General features: G+C 43.4%; 3 protein-coding genes across 4 annotated transcripts; 2 read left to right on the plus strand and 1 right to left on the minus strand.

Moving 5' to 3' along the window:
• Positions 1 to 291: 291 nt before the first annotated feature.
• On the plus strand, positions 292 to 3425 carry LOC128263499 (zinc finger protein 135-like). Its single transcript, XM_052998579.1, has 2 exons — positions 292 to 1758; positions 2132 to 3425. The coding sequence occupies exons 1-2, from the start codon at positions 400 to 402 to the stop codon at positions 3281 to 3283; spliced, it is 2511 nt and encodes an 836-aa protein (XP_052854539.1). The 5' UTR covers positions 292 to 399; the 3' UTR covers positions 3284 to 3425.
• A 329-nt stretch (positions 3426 to 3754) lies between these two features.
• On the plus strand, positions 3755 to 6604 carry LOC128263204 (polyphosphoinositide phosphatase). The gene is made up of 3 exons (XM_052998032.1): positions 3755 to 3959; positions 4013 to 5636; positions 5694 to 6604. The coding sequence occupies exons 1-3, from the start codon at positions 3879 to 3881 to the stop codon at positions 6563 to 6565; spliced, it is 2577 nt and encodes an 858-aa protein (XP_052853992.1). The 5' UTR covers positions 3755 to 3878; the 3' UTR covers positions 6566 to 6604.
• A 199-nt stretch (positions 6605 to 6803) lies between these two features.
• Positions 6804 to 17769, minus strand: LOC128263202 (sodium- and chloride-dependent GABA transporter ine). Of its 2 annotated transcripts, XM_052998030.1 has the most exons (10): positions 17488 to 17769; positions 15002 to 15896; positions 13618 to 13909; positions 11746 to 11924; positions 10663 to 10797; positions 9403 to 9532; positions 9259 to 9342; positions 8039 to 8990; positions 7254 to 7430; positions 6804 to 7191 (listed from the first exon to the last, which is right to left on the minus strand). In XM_052998030.1, exons 2-10 carry the CDS (start codon positions 15633 to 15635, stop codon positions 6931 to 6933), a joined length of 2844 nt encoding a protein of 947 aa, XP_052853990.1. In that variant the 5' UTR covers positions 15636 to 15896; positions 17488 to 17769; the 3' UTR covers positions 6804 to 6930. The 2 variants fall into 2 exon arrangements, with proteins under 2 accessions (XP_052853990.1, XP_052853991.1); XM_052998031.1 differs by lacking the exons at positions 13618 to 13909; positions 15002 to 15896; positions 17488 to 17769 and adding an exon at positions 12797 to 13075.
• Between the last annotated feature and the right edge of the window lie 423 nt (positions 17770 to 18192).

Below are 18192 nucleotides of genomic sequence, written 5' to 3' on the forward strand. Positions count from 1 at the left end.
TGTGTGTCGCATTTGCAATCTGAGTACAGGATATTTGACAAACATATTCGATGAAACGCCAGAAGAGGATGTGGTTTCCCATTACATTGGAATTAAAGTCAAACGAAGGGAGTCATCAACACAAAAAGTTAATAAGTTTTAACCTTACAAGTAACTTCATTAGTTTAAGTGAAAAGTCGAATAAAATATAAGGTAATTGAATATTTTGCCTCGATGAAACCGATAAAATATAAATATCGATTACACTTAGCTTACAACACTTTCAGCTTATTACAGGGTGACCAGGGCACATCTAGCTTTTCTCAGCTGTTAAAATTGTAAACAAAACAATAGGTGATTTTTGCTGATTTTTTTTAAATTACATATGTACATAGTTCTATTAACAAAATTTAAGGCAAGATGACAGTGTGTAGGATTTGCAGTCTTAGACGAAGATCCATGATAAACATATTCGATGGAACGGCAGAAGTGGGATTTCCCATTGTGGATGTGGTTTCCCACTATACTGGCATAGAAATTAGACAAGGAGATTCACTTCCTGAAACCATTTGCTTTATGTGCCTGGAAAATGCGCGGAAATCCTTTGGGATAAGTCAAGCCTGTGAGAGCAATGATCCGCTCCATATTGGAAAAGAAGTCATCGAAATCACAGAATTCCACGACGAGGAAAAGCTTCCTGAAGAGGATCTACGAGATGAAGTCCTTGAAATTTCAGACTACCCGGTGAAGAATGAGGTCCTTGAGGGTGAATTACTGGAGGAGGAAGTTTGCAAAATACAAGACTGCGAGAGGGATGAATCAAATGGTGACGAGCAAACCCCTGTCCAAGTGAAAATAGAAAAAACCTATTGGGAGGAGTCAATTATGGACAGGATCCAGCCGTATAATGTTGAAATAAAGAACGAGCCAATCGACGATGAGTTGATCAAAGAAGAATCGTCCAGTATTATTGATCCACCAACCTGTCAAGTGAAAAACGAGCCTATTGAAGATGACCTATTTGAGGAAGAGATCTGCCCGATGACAGTTGAGCAGCCAAAAGTCCCAAAGTCTTGTTTGTCTCCATCAGATTTAAAGAAAAATAGGCGGTTTTACAAGAAACCCTTCAAATGCGACCTTTGCGAGAGGGTTTTTGCAACACAAACTGCTCTGGAGTCGCACGGCCAGACTCATAAGAAGCAACCGCACAGCTGTGGTCAATGCCTCAAATATTTTCCAGAAGAATCGCTTCTGAAGGAGCACATCCTGACCCACAGGAGACCGCACAAGTGCTGCCACTGCCCGAAGTCCTTTCTGACGGCCTACGACCTTAAGAGACACACCAGGATCCACACTGGCGAACGACCGTACAGCTGTGACCATTGCCCGAAAACATTTTCGGACCGGACATCTTTGACGTCGCATGTAAGGACTCACAAGGGCGAGCGGCCCTACAAATGCTCCGAATGCGCGATGTCCTTCACGCAGCAGTGCAATCTTCAAAGACACATTCGTTGTCACACGGGAGAAAGACCTTTCGAGTGTCCCTACTGCCCCAAGACCTTTTCGCAACAGTCCAATCTGGGCCTGCACATGCGGGCTCACTCCGGAGAACGATTCGATTGCTCCCTGTGCTCCAAGTCTTTTGCCTATAAGAACGATTTGAAACGCCACATACGCACTCACACGGAGGAGAGTTTGGGGTGTTCCCTGTGCCCAAAATTGTTTGCCACCAAGTGGAGTCTTAAGAAGCACTTTCATACCCACAAGGAAAAAATTCTTTCCACATAGGTATGACTGCACGTTCATCAAATCGATGATATAGCAAATTATTGTATTACAAAAAAAATTGTATAATTTTCCTGAATGGTTACAATAAGAGTAATATTTTTAAGCCTGTTAATAAGAAAATGTTGTTTATATTTTTTCATTCATTCAGTCTTGATTAAACGTATTATTACTAAAAATAAACTACTAAATAAACGTATTATTAATATTGATAAATAATTCGTTTAAATAATTCAAATACGATACCGATTGAATATCGATTGAGCACAACACAGGGTGACTAGTGAAACGTCCACTAAATAAACAATCTTTTAATAGGAGGTTTTTGACACTTTGTATACAAAACAACAGAAGAGCAGATTAGTACGCGTATTTCTGTGATTTGTTTCGAATAATAATCATTGCGCTTAGAGACATGGAGCCAATATGTCGTGTTTGCCTGGGAAGATCCGAGGACTTGGTGAACATATTTGATGCCAGACGAAAGACCAGAGTTTCAATCGCCGAGATGATCGAGCTATGTACCGACTTTGAAGTCAGACGAGGAGATCGCTTTCCGGAAACCATCTGTCCGGCGTGCTTGGAGGATGCCAAGAATGCATTTGCTTTAAGACAAACCTGCGAGAGGAGCCACCAGTTTTACTGTCAGGTCCGGGATGAAGGTATTGAGGAGGCACTATGCGCGTTGCTCGAAGAAGAGGATTGGGAGTTTTCGGCAGATAAAGACAACTGGAATGAAGCTACCGCCCAAGACGAGGACTTGGATGATAATGATGATGATGATAATGATGACGGCGATGACGATAATGTTAAACCCAATATGAAAGTCGACACTAAGGTGGTTACATTTGAATGTCGAGAGTGCTCGAAGAGATACCAGCGAAGGGGCGCCTGGATAAGCCACATGAGGACCCATTTGGATGGGCAGTCATTTCCTTGCCATTACTGTTCAAAGAACTTTAACTTAAAGGCCTCTCTGGATGCGCACATTAAAAGCCACAACGCAGAAAAACCCTACGAGTGTTCCCACTGCTCAAAGTCCTTTGCGCAGCAGTCCACTCTGCAATCGCACGAAAGGACTCACACTGGCGAACGTCCCTTCAAGTGTTCCCAGTGCGGCAAAAACTTTATTAAATCCTCAGATCTTCAACGACACATTCGCACACATGTAGGGGAACGGCCCCACAAGTGCTCCAAGTGCTCGAAAACCTTTACCAGAAAATTTCACCTCAAAAACCATTTTCGATCTCACACGGGTGAACGACCCTATAAGTGTCCCCACTGTTCAACTGCCTTCACCTTAAAGCAGCATCTCAAAGAACACATTCGCATTCACTCGGGCGAACGTCCGTTTAAGTGTTCCCAGTGCTCCAAGTCCTTTCGTCTCGGGACCATCCTAAGAGAACACAAGCTCGTGCATAGTAAAGAAAGGTCTTTCCAGTGCCCCCATTGTCCTAGTGCCTTTAAGCAAAGAAAAACTCTTGGAAGACACATTCTTCAGCGTCATGAATGTTAGCTTAAAATATCCAAAGTATCTTTTAAAGATTATACTTTTTTGTAAATTAACTTGGTTTTAGTATTTAAAATTCTACCTTTTGAATTCTTAGGTGTAATTATAAGACTAGAAAGAGTTTTTGAAAATATATGTTTCTTAAATATGTACCTACGTTTGTTGAGAATATAACCATACTTTTTGCAGGCTAACATAGTGATGACATATGAGCTTATGGTTCCAAGTTTACTTGAAAGGTCACTTACACTTTTAAAAAAAGTCACAAGCTGCCAAATTTTTGTCTTACCAAAGATCTATATAAAGATTTATTATCTTTTTAAACGGGATTAAAAAAATAATTTTCATTATGTTTAATAAGATGATTTTACATAGTTTTCAAATCAAAGGAAAAAATATTTTTAATAAAAATATGTTCTGAAAAATAAAATTAAATTTCAAAAATATCTATCATTCAAGTATGAAACAAATGTCCGCTCTCACGTTGTCATCACTAGCGGTTGCTCCCATCTCTAATGGCCAGTTGGTCAGCTGATGAATGTTTGTGTGGGAGCGGCCTACGGAATTCTAGCCAAACAAAGCCACGGAATAGAACACTAAGATGAGCAATGATAGCCCGAATATAGTATTCAATCCCCTGATCAGCTGCATCCAGAAGGTTGTGCTCTACGAGACGCGAGCGGTGAGTTATTCCCGTCAGCAAAGCTTTTCCCTGACTTATTTTGTGGATTGCAGCGACTTTATTTGGTGGGCAGCAACAACCGGGAGACCCGTTTCCGCCTGCTCACCATAGACCGATTGGCCCACAACCGACTGAGCATCGAAGAGAATGCCAACGAATTCAACAGCCTGGAGATCCGGCGCTTTGTGGCCTCCCTCACAGGTTCACCCAAGGTGACATCCGCCTACGGAGTCCTGGGATTCGTGCGCTTCCTCGAGGGCTACTACTTGCTGCTGGTGACGAAGCGCAAGTGCTGTGCCCACATCGGCCGCCACCTAGTCTACACCATCAAGGACACGGTGATGGTGCGCGTTAACGAGGTGACCTCCCAGCGACCACCGCATCCGCATGAGGATCGCTACAAGCGGATGTTCCAGAACATCGATCTGCGCAGCAACTTCTATTTCTCCTACTCTTATGATCTGACCCGCACGCTGCAGTACAATGAGTCGGCTCCTCGTTTCGTGGGTGCCAAGGTGGACTTGGATAGGGATGAACCCCTTCCGGACTGGAACACCCTGACCAACAATGTGGCCAAGGCACACGAGCGGGTGGATTACGCCTTTCGTAGCGATTCACGCAAGCGTTTCGTGTGGAACGCCTACCTGCTGCAGCCCATGGAGGGCATCATGCTGAAGGACTGGCTGCTGGAGGTCACACATGGCTTCGTCAGCCAATCCTGCATCAGCATCTTCGGGCGGCACGTTAACGTCTGCTTGGTGGCCCGTCGAAGTTCCCGCTTTGCCGGCACACGGTTTCTTAAGCGCGGAGCTAACTTTCAAGGCGACGTGGCCAACGAGGTGGAGACGGAGCAGATCGTCAGCGATGGGCAAAGGATGTGCGCGTTTACCCAGATGCGGGGTTCCATTCCGTCGCACTGGTCTCAGGATATCAGTAAGATGGTGCCCAAACCGCAGATTCAGCTAGACATATGCGATCCATATGCACAGACGCCATCGCTCCACTTCGAACGCCTGCTCTTTCACTACGGTGCACCGCTAATAATGCTGAATCTGGTAAAGAAGCGGGAGCGGCGCAAGCACGAGTCGATCATCTCCAAGGAGCTGGAGTACAGCATTCGCTATCTCAACCAGTTCCTTCCGCCGGCCCACCGCATGAAGCACATCCACTTCGACATGGCGCGGCAGAGTCGCCTGAGTGGCGGTAATGTCATGGAGCAACTGGCCATACACGCTGAAAGCATTGTCCAAATGACGGGCATGTTCTTCAAGGCGGCGGGCAGTGAGCCGGGCTTGCAGACCGGAATCGTACGCACAAATTGTGTGGACTGCCTGGATCGCACCAATTCCGCGCAGTTTGCCATTGGAAAGTGCGCTTTGGGTCATCAACTGGAGCGTCTGGGCTTTGTCAAGTCCGCCAAGCTGGAGTTCGACTCGGATTGCGTGACAATGCTGGAGAACCTTTATGAGGAGCACGGCGACACTCTGGCCCTGCAGTACGGTGGCTCGCAACTGGTGCACAGGATCAAGACCTACCGGAAGACGGCTCCCTGGGGCTCTCAGGGCAGCGATGTGATGCAGACCCTCAGTCGCTACTACAGTAATACGTTCAGCGACACCGAAAAGCAGCATAGTATTAATCTATTTTTGGGCATTTATAAGCCCAGTCTTACTAAGCGTAAGTATTGTACTTCTTTGGTTTGTTCAAATTAATGAAGTGTTCCTTTTCCCTTAGAGGGTCAACCTATCTGGGAGCTGCAGACAGACTACGACATGCACAATGCCTTCGTGCCCAGAACGGACAGCAAACCACTAACAGACTGGGTGCGCCACAAGGTTCGTGAGTGCCTGCCCCACTCGTGCGCCGACTCCAACAAACTGGTCAGGGAGCTGTTTCGTGTGCACAGCAGTGGCCTGGAAATGATCGATGCCTACTCCAACTACCACCAGTCGTTCAAGTGGACTGACCTCAGCGAGCACATCGCTTTCGAGATCAGTCAACTGGCACTGCGATATATGCCCACATTCCGCACGAACTACAGTCCATTCCAGCGGCAGATCCAGACCTCGCGAAAGGCCCGTCAGAATCCCTCGATGACCGGACAGAGTTCCACGGGTTCCATGAACAGCAACTCCTCCAGTTCCAGCGAGGGCGATGACAGCTCCAGCGATGAGGAATTGAGTGCCAGTTTTGCGGAAAAGGAGGCCAACCAGACGGAATCAACGGAACCGGCCGCCCTTACGCTGGCTTCGGGACTTCCCTCGATGGAGGAAATCTACGGGGTCACTATCAGTCCGCCCTCCAAGCAGAGTATGGCCATATACAAGAAGTATGTCCAGATGGGCAAGCTGTCCAGTGGGGGCGCCAGACCCGCCCAGACAGCAGTGGCTCAGCGGGATCAGGAGCTGGCCAAGATCATGAGAGGCATTACGCTGCGTCCGCTCAGCGACTACGGCACTGACTCCTATCTCAGCGTGCGTCCGCCAGTCGTTTCTCAACAGAGTCAGCTCATCTATGCCGAGTACTGCCGCACTAGGAGCACCTTTAACGCCGTGCCCAAGTTGGAGGAATTCAATGTACTCTATCAATATGTGCAAAAGCTATAGATTAATCTCATTGATTTTTACTGTTATCAGTTACTGTTCTCCACATGTATTAAAGATATTAAATTTTATATATAAAATAAAACAAAACACCTCTTAAAGAGGTACAAAACTTAAATATAAAACCCACAAAATTTCATAGAACTTCAAGCTTTTTGTATTCTCTATAAGCTAAAATACTTTTTAAAATTTATATTTCAACTAATGAAGTAATAGATTCAGTAATTAAAGCAAATAACAATTTTAATCCAATCGACTCGTACTACAATTTATTTAAATACTTTAATTTCTGCCGGTAACTTAGAAAAAAATGATTCGTTAAAAATACTCAGAAATGGCTATTGCTGTAAGGGATTCCCAGGCAATAGCTATTGGCCACTTTGTCCACCCATCTCCGCATGGGGCTTTGAGTGGTATGAGTGCTCCGCGGAGGAGGTGGCGTGCATGGCATTGTAGCCGGTCTTCTGGCCCTGGCCCATATGGAGTAGGTGGCTGTTGGTCGGCTTGTACACGGTGGCCATTTCCTGCGCCAGCATGAACTGCTCCTGCTCCGGAAAGTCGTGTTCGCAGTGGTGCTCGCCGCAGATCTTGCACTCGTAGATGTTTGGTCTCAGCGTGTTCCGGATGCGCTGGAGAAGAGTCAGAAGATTTGTATAGCTATATCGTTAAGGAGAGGCCAGTTCTGACTCACTTCCCAAAAGGTGTCCCCACTGGACCGCAGGAAGTTGATCACCGCATATCCGGGTATGCAGAGCAGCGACAAGGAGGCGAACATCCAGCCTATTCCATACGCCCAGTCCGGATATGTGTAGCGTCCATTGTGGTAGGTGGGCTCATGGTAGTTGATTAGACTCAGCACCCAGATGGCCTGCAATCATGAAATTAAATTTTGAAAATTAATATAATAATAATAATATAATAATAATAATAATATAACAATAAAATACTGATAAAAAACGAGCTAAATCTAAATATTATTTAAGTTTAATATTTCTTTCTTTGATTTTCATCCATCGCGTCTAGTAGTTATTTTTAATACTGAAATATTACATTATTTTTAATACTTAATTTGACTATTATAGAAATTGATAATAATATCTAAATTTTTTTAACCATATTAAACTGAAAAATATTGCCTATAAAACATATATGACCCATTTTAAGTCCCATAATTATCATTTTTAACGAATACTTCCTTTTAAACCATTCAACTTAATATGAATTGCATTTAATATCATTATTTGATGGTTCATTTAATTATGCAGTATATTTAACTATCTAAAATATTTATCATTTATATTAAAACCTTATTAAACTGAATTATAATGCTTATACATAAGTATCAAAAACGACCCATTTTAAAAAGGAAGAGTTTAAACATTTATACAATTGTTTTATATTAAGTCCTACAACTAAATATGCATTGTATTTAATTTAACTTTAATATTTTATTTAGTAAGCTCAAGGATCACTTACGAAGAGTAGACAGGGTCCGAGGACGAGCCAGCAGGACTTGAGATATAAGGAAGGCGCCTTTCCGGTCATCTGCTTGACGTTCTTCGACAGCCTTCCGGTGCCGTAGAACCAGGCGATGGCGATCATTTGGCAGAAGGCCAGGAACATGATCGTCACAGAGGCGGCATAGTGGTCCATCAGCTGGAAGTAGTAGATGCCGCCCTGGATAATGTTGGGCATGCCGAACAGACACGAGATGACGCAGACGAACAGGACCACGATCTCATGGTAGCCCAGATGGCGCTTGATCCAGCGCGGGAACCCGTCCTGAATGGACGTGACCACCACCTCGACGATGGCGAACTGTGAGTTGAGGCCCAGGCAGAGGAGCATGAAGAAGAACATGACCGCCCAGAGCTGGGCATACGGCATCTTGGCCATCGCCTGGGGATACACCACGAAGATCATGCCCGGCCCATCGCCGATGACGTCGCGCACATTGGTGTTCTGCTCCAGCGCCAGGTTTCCCAGCGTGGAGAAGGCAAAGATCCCCACCAGGAGGCTGGTGATCATGTTTACCGCACTCACCGCCACCGTGTCCCGCAGGATGTTGTTGTTGTACTTGTTGTAGCTGGCAAAGGAGATCATGGATCCGAAGGTGATGCCCAGCGAGTTGAAGTTCTGCGAGGCGGCATTGATCCACACGTTGGCGTTCTTCAGCTCCGACCACTTGGGCCGGAAGAAGAAGCGCAGACCCTCGGCCGCTCCATCCAGGGTCACCGCCCGCACCATCAGGATGATGATCAGCACGAACGGAAAGGTGGCCGTGAAGTAGCGCACCTTCGCCGACGACTTGATCGACTTCCACGTGGCGAAGTAGACCATGAGCCAGGCGCAGATCAGGCAGGCGAACAGCTCCCAGCGCATCATGCCCGGATACTCCAGGCCACCGCTTATCTGGAGCACCTTGTTTCTACAGAAGGAGAAAATTGAAAATTTAATAATTAATAAAAACTTATTTCTAAGATTATGAACGTTAGTTTAAGATTTTCCTTTCCAACTATTGGAAATGCTTGACGGCAGGATGTTAAAGTGCTATCAAGTTTTATCTTAATTACTTTTAAAAAAAATGAATTCCAATTTTTTTTTTAAAAAAAGTGCATCTATGAGGACTTTACAAATGTCCTAAGACTAATCTTTCTATTTCGAGTTAAAATTGAAAATAATAAATTGATGCTTACTCGAAGAATTCCTCGGAGGGAGTGCGCGATGTGTCCGGCGCACTGGCATTGCGTTGCGGCACCCAGCAGTCCGGAGTGTTCCATCTGCAACAAGAACACCTCCCATTAGCGGATCCCAAATTTTGGAACACTGTAAAAACCCACCTATTGTTGCAGTCGATCCAGGGCATTTCCGTCTTGAACGACGTGAAGAAGTAGTAGATGGAGTAGCCTATGATGACGCTGTAGTAGGTGGACATGAGGAACGAGACGACCACGCTGGCGAGTCCAGCTCCTGAAGAGAAGACAGTAGTTGTCGATGAGTAACCTGTTTCATCATCATCATCACCGGAGCCAAAAATGTCGGGGATCGCTAGTTGCATCTGAACATTATGGAGCTACATGGCAGTTGCACTGAGTTGAGCGCACACAAAAAATTAGCCTTAATTAGGCCAGATGAAAGTCGGACCGGTTTCGGAATGGAATCACATGTCTAGACTGGCACTCATCTGCATAATTGGCCATGTGTCGGCCACATACGCCGACAATTGGAATCTTGCAATCTTGCTTAAATAGTTTTACACGATATATTAATATGTATTAGCTTGGTCGCGTGGGCGTGGTTTGTTTGCAAAATATTGACAGTAATTAAGCGTTTGGCACCGTGCAAAAACAGCGAAATGCATTGTAAAGTTTTGTTTTTGCTCGATTCACGGCTGTAATGACACAGCCCTAGCCTTTGGCAAAAAAAAGATGGGAAATGGAGGTGGGCTGGGGGCTTTTTCCCGGCTTTGCCTTCGGGTTTTCACGCCACCTCCCATAACAATGACCCAGCTAATTAGCTTCCGCCCGTATGCAAGTGGAGCATTGCACGGCTTATGGATTCCAAACGCACAAGTCTCGCTGTAAATCAGAACGCAAAACAGAGCTGGCTAAATATTTACCCGACCTTGGCCATGGACTTGGCCAAAACAGCGAAACAATATATTCTGTTTGTCATGGTAGTTGGGCAAGCCTAGTTTCCCATTGTTTGCCTCGAGGCGTTTTTTTTTTGCCAAGTAATGGAAAGCGTGACGCATTTGCACAAATGATGCCATCAATTTGATCTCAAAAAGGGAGTTTTGAACTTGAATGATATTGTTTATATATATATAATAATACAATGTAACATGACTATTTATCACTTGTCACTTTTATACCTTAAAAACAATTATACATTAAAAAAAAAAACAATTATGGGTTAGCTTTATTTATAGTTTTATAAATATGTGTCTTCAAAATATAAATTGTTTATTTAAGAATACGTTTATTTGTAATTTGCAGTTTGTTACAGAAAACTGTTAATTATCATTGATAACTGGTCGTATGCTCTATATTATTGCTCATACGACTAGTAGTATTTGTATACATTTTTGTGGAACTTACCTTTGAATAAAGGACACAGTTGACCCAATGCCCCGATGGGTCCTCGACCGGTGTACTGGCCCACAGATAGCTCCATGAACAGCAGCGGAATGCTGCATATGAACAGTATTATGCAATAAGGTACTAGAAAAACACCTGTAAACGAGGAAAAGCGAAAAATGCAATGTACATGTAGCCATGGACGCGAGCAGCTAAGCAAATAAATTAAATTAATTATAAATATTTGACATAAACGAATGCAAATTGCATAAGGCTTCTTGCCTGTTGCTCCGCCCGTCATTACCAGGAGGTCGTGTGCTAGTTTTCAGCAGTCAGAAGCGAAGCTCATTACGATTCCCATTCCCCCCGAGTATAATGAGGAATGTAAATAGTATCCACGTATCCAAGTATCCAAGTCTCCAAGTGCAAATGAAGATGGACGCGGGCCTCCGAGCTCGCGTGATCGAGACACCGTCCACATGACGACACTGACCGCTCTATTCGGTGTCTCTGCTCTGAGCTCAAACAAATTTTAATTTATGGCTTTTAAACGCTCCAGCGGAAATGCCGCTTAAAGCGCAAAATTGTCAAATGTTTTTAGAGCACATAAAACAAATAAAAATATCTTCCCGGTGTCGGCGCACGAAATCAAAGTAACTATCTGCTATATCTGCCTTATCGCATGTGCAGTCTTTTGGCGGCACTCTTAGTCACTTGTTGGACTCTCACGAGGGACTTCCGCTAAGCCTTCCCGGGAAAGGCCTCAAGTTCTGTGGGAATCTCGCAATTGCCTACGACTGACCTCTATATTTAATTTTCAATTGAATCGGAGATCTCTTTTAAAGTCTCTGATAAGGGTATAAATAGAATTTGTTTGAGCTTTAGATGGCTTAATGTGATAGGGTTTGATAAAAATTAAAATACAAACGACCTTTGAATATTATTTCCAATTAAAAAAAAACCTCCTATTGTTAATATGTATTTAGCGACGATAAACTGGCTTATTGTAATAAATATGCAAATCAAAGCATACTATACCAATAACATTAATTTTATCGAAAATGTGTCTCAAGCTGAGAAATGATATACAAAATCTCCACTTACCACCGCCACTTTTGTAGCACATGTAGGGAAACCGCCAGACATTTCCCAGCCCCACCGAGTATCCTATGCAGGCCAGGACGAACTGCATCTTGTTGGCCCAGTGCTGCTGGCGAGGCTTCAAGTGGGCCGTCTCATCGGACATGTCCAAGTAGCTGTCGTCGTCATCGATGCCCAGGGGCCTGAAAAGAGGGGTAGAGGTCTAAAAATAACCGAAGCATATAATCTGAAACCATCCCCCCACGATTAGTTGAAGCGTCAAATAGCTTAATTGCAGTAATCACATGGTGCGCTCAGATCCACAAAGTGGGGGCTGGCCATTCCATTGGAGGTGCCAACTGGCGGTGCATTGTGCCCGGACAATCTGATCCGGGGCTGTCGTGTTATTGTCATGGGTGGCTGCCGGATGGGGTGCCATGTGGGTGGAGGTGTCACGAATTAAACAGCCGTTCGTGTCGCCTTTCCCCTTTTCCCCATTTTCCATATGTTTGTTTTGATTGAATCAGGGAAATATTGAAAATATGCAGCAGTGATGTTGCATGTCGGATTAAACCGCTTGTACACTCTGATTTTTAAAACATAAATGATAACTATGGGCAATGCCTAAGGAAACTGTTCTCTTTTAGGGAACAATTTATTGTCAAATTTAACAATTTAAAAACAATCTATATGTATTTATTTTAAAAGTTATTATATTGCATGTTGAAATCATGTAGAATTGGTATGCCATAAAAACATGTTAAATATTAAACAAAAATTTTATTTAACATCATTTACCCAAAGTTTTTTTTAAATATGCATACTTTTATGGTCACTATATATAGGTATATAGTATTAAAAATATTGACATATTTACTTTTCTTTATGGAGTGGTGCTAAGTCGGGTATAAACATTCCACTTAACCATTAAATAATCGCTCATGTTTAATCAGCGCTCGTGTTTAATCAGCGCTAATGCTTAGAGCAAATACATCACTCGATCATACAAAAATGTACCCAGACATGGCCTTATTCGAGGAGTTATGCAATTGCCGTATTTCGGACAGGTTCTTACACTTTGGCCACCCGGTTGAAACGGAAAAAGGACTGCTCCGATTGCTTTGACGACTGGGCATCATAGTCCTGGCGATTTGGCATCTCGAATATAGTGGACTCCTTCGGTCTAAACTATTATCTTTCTATAAGCAGGAGTTACTTGTGATGCTTTCTTATATCACGATAGCCATGGATGCCAGGAATATGTGCGGCAGGATGAGCCGAGGACACTGGTAGGAGGAAACTGGAAGTGGGAACTGAACGGTTTGTGGGCTAACGCGCTACTGACTACAATTCCGGCACTTTTCCGCCACGTTTCAACCTGCAATCTCGCCGTTTGTGGAGCGCACAATGCGGAGTGGTAATTGCTCTGGTCAACACAATCACTACTGTTCAAATCGATCTATTGATCTCGTTAAGGAACGCTGCTTAAAAATAGCTGATGCGCGATCGGCACGTTTGGGGCCCCTTTGCCAATCATGTGGACCCCGCGCCCAAAGATGCCACAAGGGTGTTAAAATCGCCTGTTTGCCAAATCACCAACACTGGCTTTCTATGCTAAGGTGCCAAATGCTGGCCAAATTTGCCACAAATGTTAGATCGTTTTATCGGCACCCCTTTGTCAAGCTAATGGCCCTAACTTTACACTGAGAAAATTTTATTTCAAATTACAAATTTGGTCTATAGGAAAGAGCACGTCAAAGGTTAATTTTCAGAGAAATATTTTATATATATTTCTAACACGCTGTTCTGAGTTATAAATATTTTATAGCTTCAAACTACTTTTAAGACTTAAGATATATTTCAGTGACTTGTAATATATTACATTCTATTACTTACGGCGGCGTCTGCGGGTTGACCATGTCGAACAGCTCGTTGGCGGTGGTGGGCACTCGCCGGATGACCAGCTTGCGTCCGTCCGTGGACCCAATGCCAATGGAGGCCAGCGAGCGAACGGAGGTCACATCGGAGTAGATCTGGTTGCCGGCCAGGTCGTGAAACTGATAGGAACTGCCGCTCAGCGAGGCCTGCGGTTGCATGTAGAGCGGATGGGGGGCCTGTAATCCGGAAGTGGCCATCGATATGCCTCCGACCAGATTGCCGCTGCTGTCGCTCAGGCCCGGTAGGTAACCTGCAAGGGATTTGGAATATAATTACAGGCGATTAGATAATCCCAAAGACAATTAGGTTGCAGTAAGAAATGGGATACAAATTACATAGATAAAGGTATGGAACTCAAAATAAATTGATTTTATATACGTACTTAAATATTAGAGAAAACTTATTAATTTTATTATTTTTATTATTTCTCTCCCTATTTTAAAGTTTTATGTTTTTAAACTTTTCAAAAGTTGTCTAAAATGCTTTAGGTTTAAAATGTACTACAATCCTGCTAAATAGCATATAACCCATTCATCTAAATATTTAAAAATCGCAAGCAATAGGAATATACTCTACATTTCTAGGTTTTTGAAGTTAGTTTTTTTTATTGTTATTAAAAATGGTACAAGGTAATGCTTTTCCAACCATGTAGGTATTCATTTAAAAACGTTCTCTAAAATAACAATTTGCGGCTAGATAAACTACCGGTTTTATTTTATGGTACTAAAACATTGACTGAGTTGAACAATAAATATTTTAGAGTGAAACATATATATGGGTTTTGATTTTAAAGTACCACTAATTTATTTTTAAACAAGTTATGGGCGTAGATCGTTTTTTGATCATTAAACTGACTGTTTTTCTTTTAGGACTTCCATTACAAAGCATTCACTAGAAAGTAATGACGTACTTTAGTTATTAGTTATATGTAGAAGAACATTTTCAAAGGCCTCTTGAAGTGTTTGTTGTAAAAAAGATTTGGAGGGGTTTTCAACATAAAAGTACTCATAAAATCAATATGTGAAAAGTGCTTTCAAATAAAACAAAATCAGTAACTGCCCTGGAAAATAAATTATGTAGAGCTAAACATAAATAGGGTGTTGATTTTAAAGTTCCACTCTTTTGTTGTTGTACAATTTATGGGCTTAGATCATTTTGAATGTACTAACTGATTGCCTTTTTTTTTAAATTTCCACTTAAGAGCTATACCTCAATTTTCAAGTGCATGCAATTATAATAATATTAAGAGGGGTTTCCAAGCAAAGCAATTGAGTTCGAGCAGTTACATGTAAGTACTTGGAAACGCAATATGAATTAAAAGTGGTTTCTGAGGGTCACCCACCTGAGACCACGGAGCGCATGCTGCTGTGGTGGCTGCCAATCCGAGATCGCAGCTCCATGCTAAGCGGCGACATGGCCACCGAATCTCCGGCCATGGTGGTGGTGGTGGTGCAGGTTAGGGTGGCTGGTGTGGGTGAGATGGCGGGCATGGGAGCAGAAGGAATGGTAGTGGCCTGTCCATCGCAATCGTCGATGGTGAAGGTCACCGTGGAGGTGGATCCCGCAGCTGTGGGTGGCTGCATCGGCACCTGGCCTGCCAGCAGCACCTCCGAACTTGGCCGGGACTTCACCGACGTCTGGCGGTGGGGCGGTTGCTTGTGCAGAGCAGCCGCCATGGCCGCCAACGCGGTGGTCGAGCTGGTCTGGCGGAAGGGCAGTGGTCCGGGACCTGCACCCGTTCCCGGCGGAGTGCCCGGCGTGGCCGGGATGATGATGAACTTGTGGGTGCGCGACGAGGGCGTTCGGATGAGCCGTGCCTGCTCATCGCCCTCATAGCAACTCTCTGCTCCGCTATCGGAAAGTTGGCTATGTCGCAGTGGAGCTATTCCACTGGGCGGAGCACGACTGGTCACCACCTGGTCAGGTGTGGGGGTGGAGGTGCCCGGTACCTGCCTGGCATCTTTTTGGTCCGTCATCTGAAGGACTGAGAGGAAAATTCGTGTTGCTGCTGTCGCAGTGTTGCTGTTGTCGCTGTGTTGCAGGTTGCTAGTTGCAGGTTGCAGGTTGCTAGTTGCTGGTTGCTATTTGCTTGTCGCTTTATCATAACATTATGTTTGTCTGTTGTTGGGTTTTGCACGAGTTCACTGATGCTGGCACTGCCCTCATATCTATCACTTTTAATGTTCGCAATCTGCGATTGCGAGTGCTGGTTGACAAATTTTAAATCACATTTAAACCTTGAATTGCACAATGTTATTATTGTTTGCAGAGTGAGTTTAAGCTTTTAAATCAAAATATACTAAATCATGCTAAAGCCTGCACGAGTTATCTTTACTTGCCTTAATAGAGCTGATTTAAACTTAATAGAGAGAAAATTCTTGTCACATTCTGGAGAATTCACTTTCTCAACTCATTGCAGTCCCATAAAAAAGTCACCGTTTTCTTTTTTAAGTAAGGAATTTTTATGTCCACTTTATATATTTTTCTCATATTTGTTTATATAAATAAACAAACTGAAGTTATGTCCCATTTTTATTTTATTTTATCACCGTCGCAGATAAACTCGCGCACGAGCTCTTTGGGCACACACTGGTACTCAGATACAGATACCACTCGACTTGACAGATACAAATTTGTATCTTATCAGCGAACTGGCCCCAAAAGGGTGACCCTGCCCTCTCTCTTTTGCCCCTTCTTTGACAGCGTTTCTCAAACTGCTTTCGTTTTGATGGTTTTGAATGACGCTTTTACCCACTTTTAGCTCTTCTCCATTAAAATGAATTTGAAAGTTTCCGCGTTTAAAAAAAAAAAACGGAGGCACTACGTCATATTCACGCGATTTGCTCCAGTGACTTTTTGGTCACGACCGGGCCACAAGGGTCAACGAGTTCGCTCAGCTATGCCGTAATTAATAATTACGCATCTTGCCATACATATATCATATATAAAGTGTTCGGCACGCTAGTTGGTTTCGTTGTAATATGAAAATCAGCCAGACTCAAGTAGTTAAAATGTAAATTTCTTACACAGCGCGAGGCACGAATAAAAACCGATTCAAATCAGCTTGAGCACACATTCCAATAGCAATGGTAGTAGTGAGTAGTGAGTAGTGAGCTTCTTAAAATATCATCTGTTGGCTTTTTGCGGATTTTATTCAGTTTCGCCAAAAACCTGATTGGTTACCTTTACCGGCCAATAAATCATTTATGGTGCGATGTGTTAACTTAATTGGTTTTACTGCTGGGAATAGCGCTGAGAGATCCAAGTCCTGAGAAATTTTTTGATAATTGCTTACTTGAGGTCTCACAATAAGAGAAACCTATACATTATTGTAAGTTGTAAACTGTACATACAAAGCGGCGACACCATTAAACAGATGTTTTGTTCCGGGCTCACTTGTGGCGGACTGGACTATAAAAACAAAATTAGCACCCCAACTTGTTAATGAAAGCTGTGCCCCCATCTAGTGCGAAATACTCCGTTGCACAACATTTTTGTTTGCCCAGTTGGTGGCCCAAACAAACACCCGTTAAATGCTGTTTTTATTGATTCTCTTTGCTGCACTAAAAAACCGAACCAAACAAAAAAAAAATATTAACGGCCAGGGAAAATATTTAACGCCTAAAAGCCAAAAGATAATCACACACTTAATTTTGAAAAAACTCTGGGCGACAGCTATTGACGCTAATAATGGTAATTTTATTCATTTGATTCACTTTTTCCTGCAGTTTAATTTAATTTTGTGTGTAGGCAGGCACTCTGTGATCATGTGCCGAACGAAGCCTAATTTCAATCATAATACTCATAGTAATAACATAATCAACGCACATTAAATTACCCGACAACGGCAATCGGCTGGATCAAGATAACGCCGCGTATACTTGATACGCGATGCGAGTAGTGCCAGCGATTGCAGCTCGGGGTGTTCAACTTTCCGTATTTCGCCGGCCAAACCGTAGACGTCGATGTCGACGTCGAAGTAGACGACCGCACTTTCGACGACTTAATGGCCCCGGCGCACTGGCTCTGAATTTTGGATTAGCCGTCGATCCATGCAAGAGGCCCCGAAAAACGTGCCAACACGCGCGCTGTCAAATGTCAACTGATCCAATCCACGTTCGCGAATATCGTTTACACTTGCGACTGCTGCGGCACACCACAAACCCGATCCAGACCGCTCTCGCTCTCTACACAGAAAACAATAAGGGACAGTATCAATTTAATATTCACTGGTCAATAAATACGTTTTGTTTTGACCATTGAATAGCTTCTAGGTTTCTCTTCGCATTTGAACATACCAAAAATCAAGACGGAATTCCATCAAAACAAGTATCATTTCTTATCTATTTTTTCTCTGTGTATTTTTTCTCTGTGTATATATGTTTAGCTATATAGATATATCTCGGCGCTCTCCCCATATCAGGAGAGGTAGTACTATATTAGTAAGGGGCTTTGTTGATAGCGGACGCAAGAAGCACTACGGGTTAGGCTTGTTCTCCATCCCCAAAAAAAAAGCTAGAATATTAATTCAGA

Source organism: Drosophila gunungcola, unplaced genomic scaffold (assembly GCF_025200985.1).
Source record: "Drosophila gunungcola strain Sukarami unplaced genomic scaffold, Dgunungcola_SK_2 000001F, whole genome shotgun sequence".
In the NCBI taxonomy this organism is placed as follows: Eukaryota; Metazoa; Arthropoda; class Insecta; order Diptera; family Drosophilidae; genus Drosophila; species Drosophila gunungcola.

Excerpts from the sequence above, each read along its gene's own strand:
- LOC128263204 (XM_052998032.1), top strand. The coding sequence starts at position 3,879 with ATGAGCAATGATAGCCCGAATATAGTATTCAATCCCCTGATCAGCTGC. Across the intron at positions 3,960-4,012 it reads TGCTCTACGAGACGCGAGCG|CGACTTTATTTGGTGGGCAG; the intron begins GTGAGTTATTCC and ends TGTGGATTGCAG. Across the intron at positions 5,637-5,693 it reads TAAGCCCAGTCTTACTAAGC|AGGGTCAACCTATCTGGGAG; the intron begins GTAAGTATTGTA and ends CTTTTCCCTTAG.
- LOC128263202 (XM_052998030.1), bottom strand. The coding sequence starts at position 15,635 with ATGACGGACCAAAAAGATGCCAGGCAGGTACCGGGCACCTCCACCCCC. Across the intron at positions 10,798-11,745 it reads GTGCTACAAAAGTGGCGGTG|GTGTTTTTCTAGTACCTTAT; the intron begins GTAAGTGGAGAT and ends CCTCGTTTACAG. Across the intron at positions 9,343-9,402 it reads TGGATCGACTGCAACAATAG|ATGGAACACTCCGGACTGCT; the intron begins GTGGGTTTTTAC and ends TTCTTGTTGCAG.
- LOC128263499 (XM_052998579.1), top strand. The coding sequence starts at position 400 with ATGACAGTGTGTAGGATTTGCAGTCTTAGACGAAGATCCATGATAAAC. Across the intron at positions 1,759-2,131 it reads ATACCCACAAGGAAAAAATT|TACGCGTATTTCTGTGATTT; the intron begins CTTTCCACATAG and ends AGAGCAGATTAG.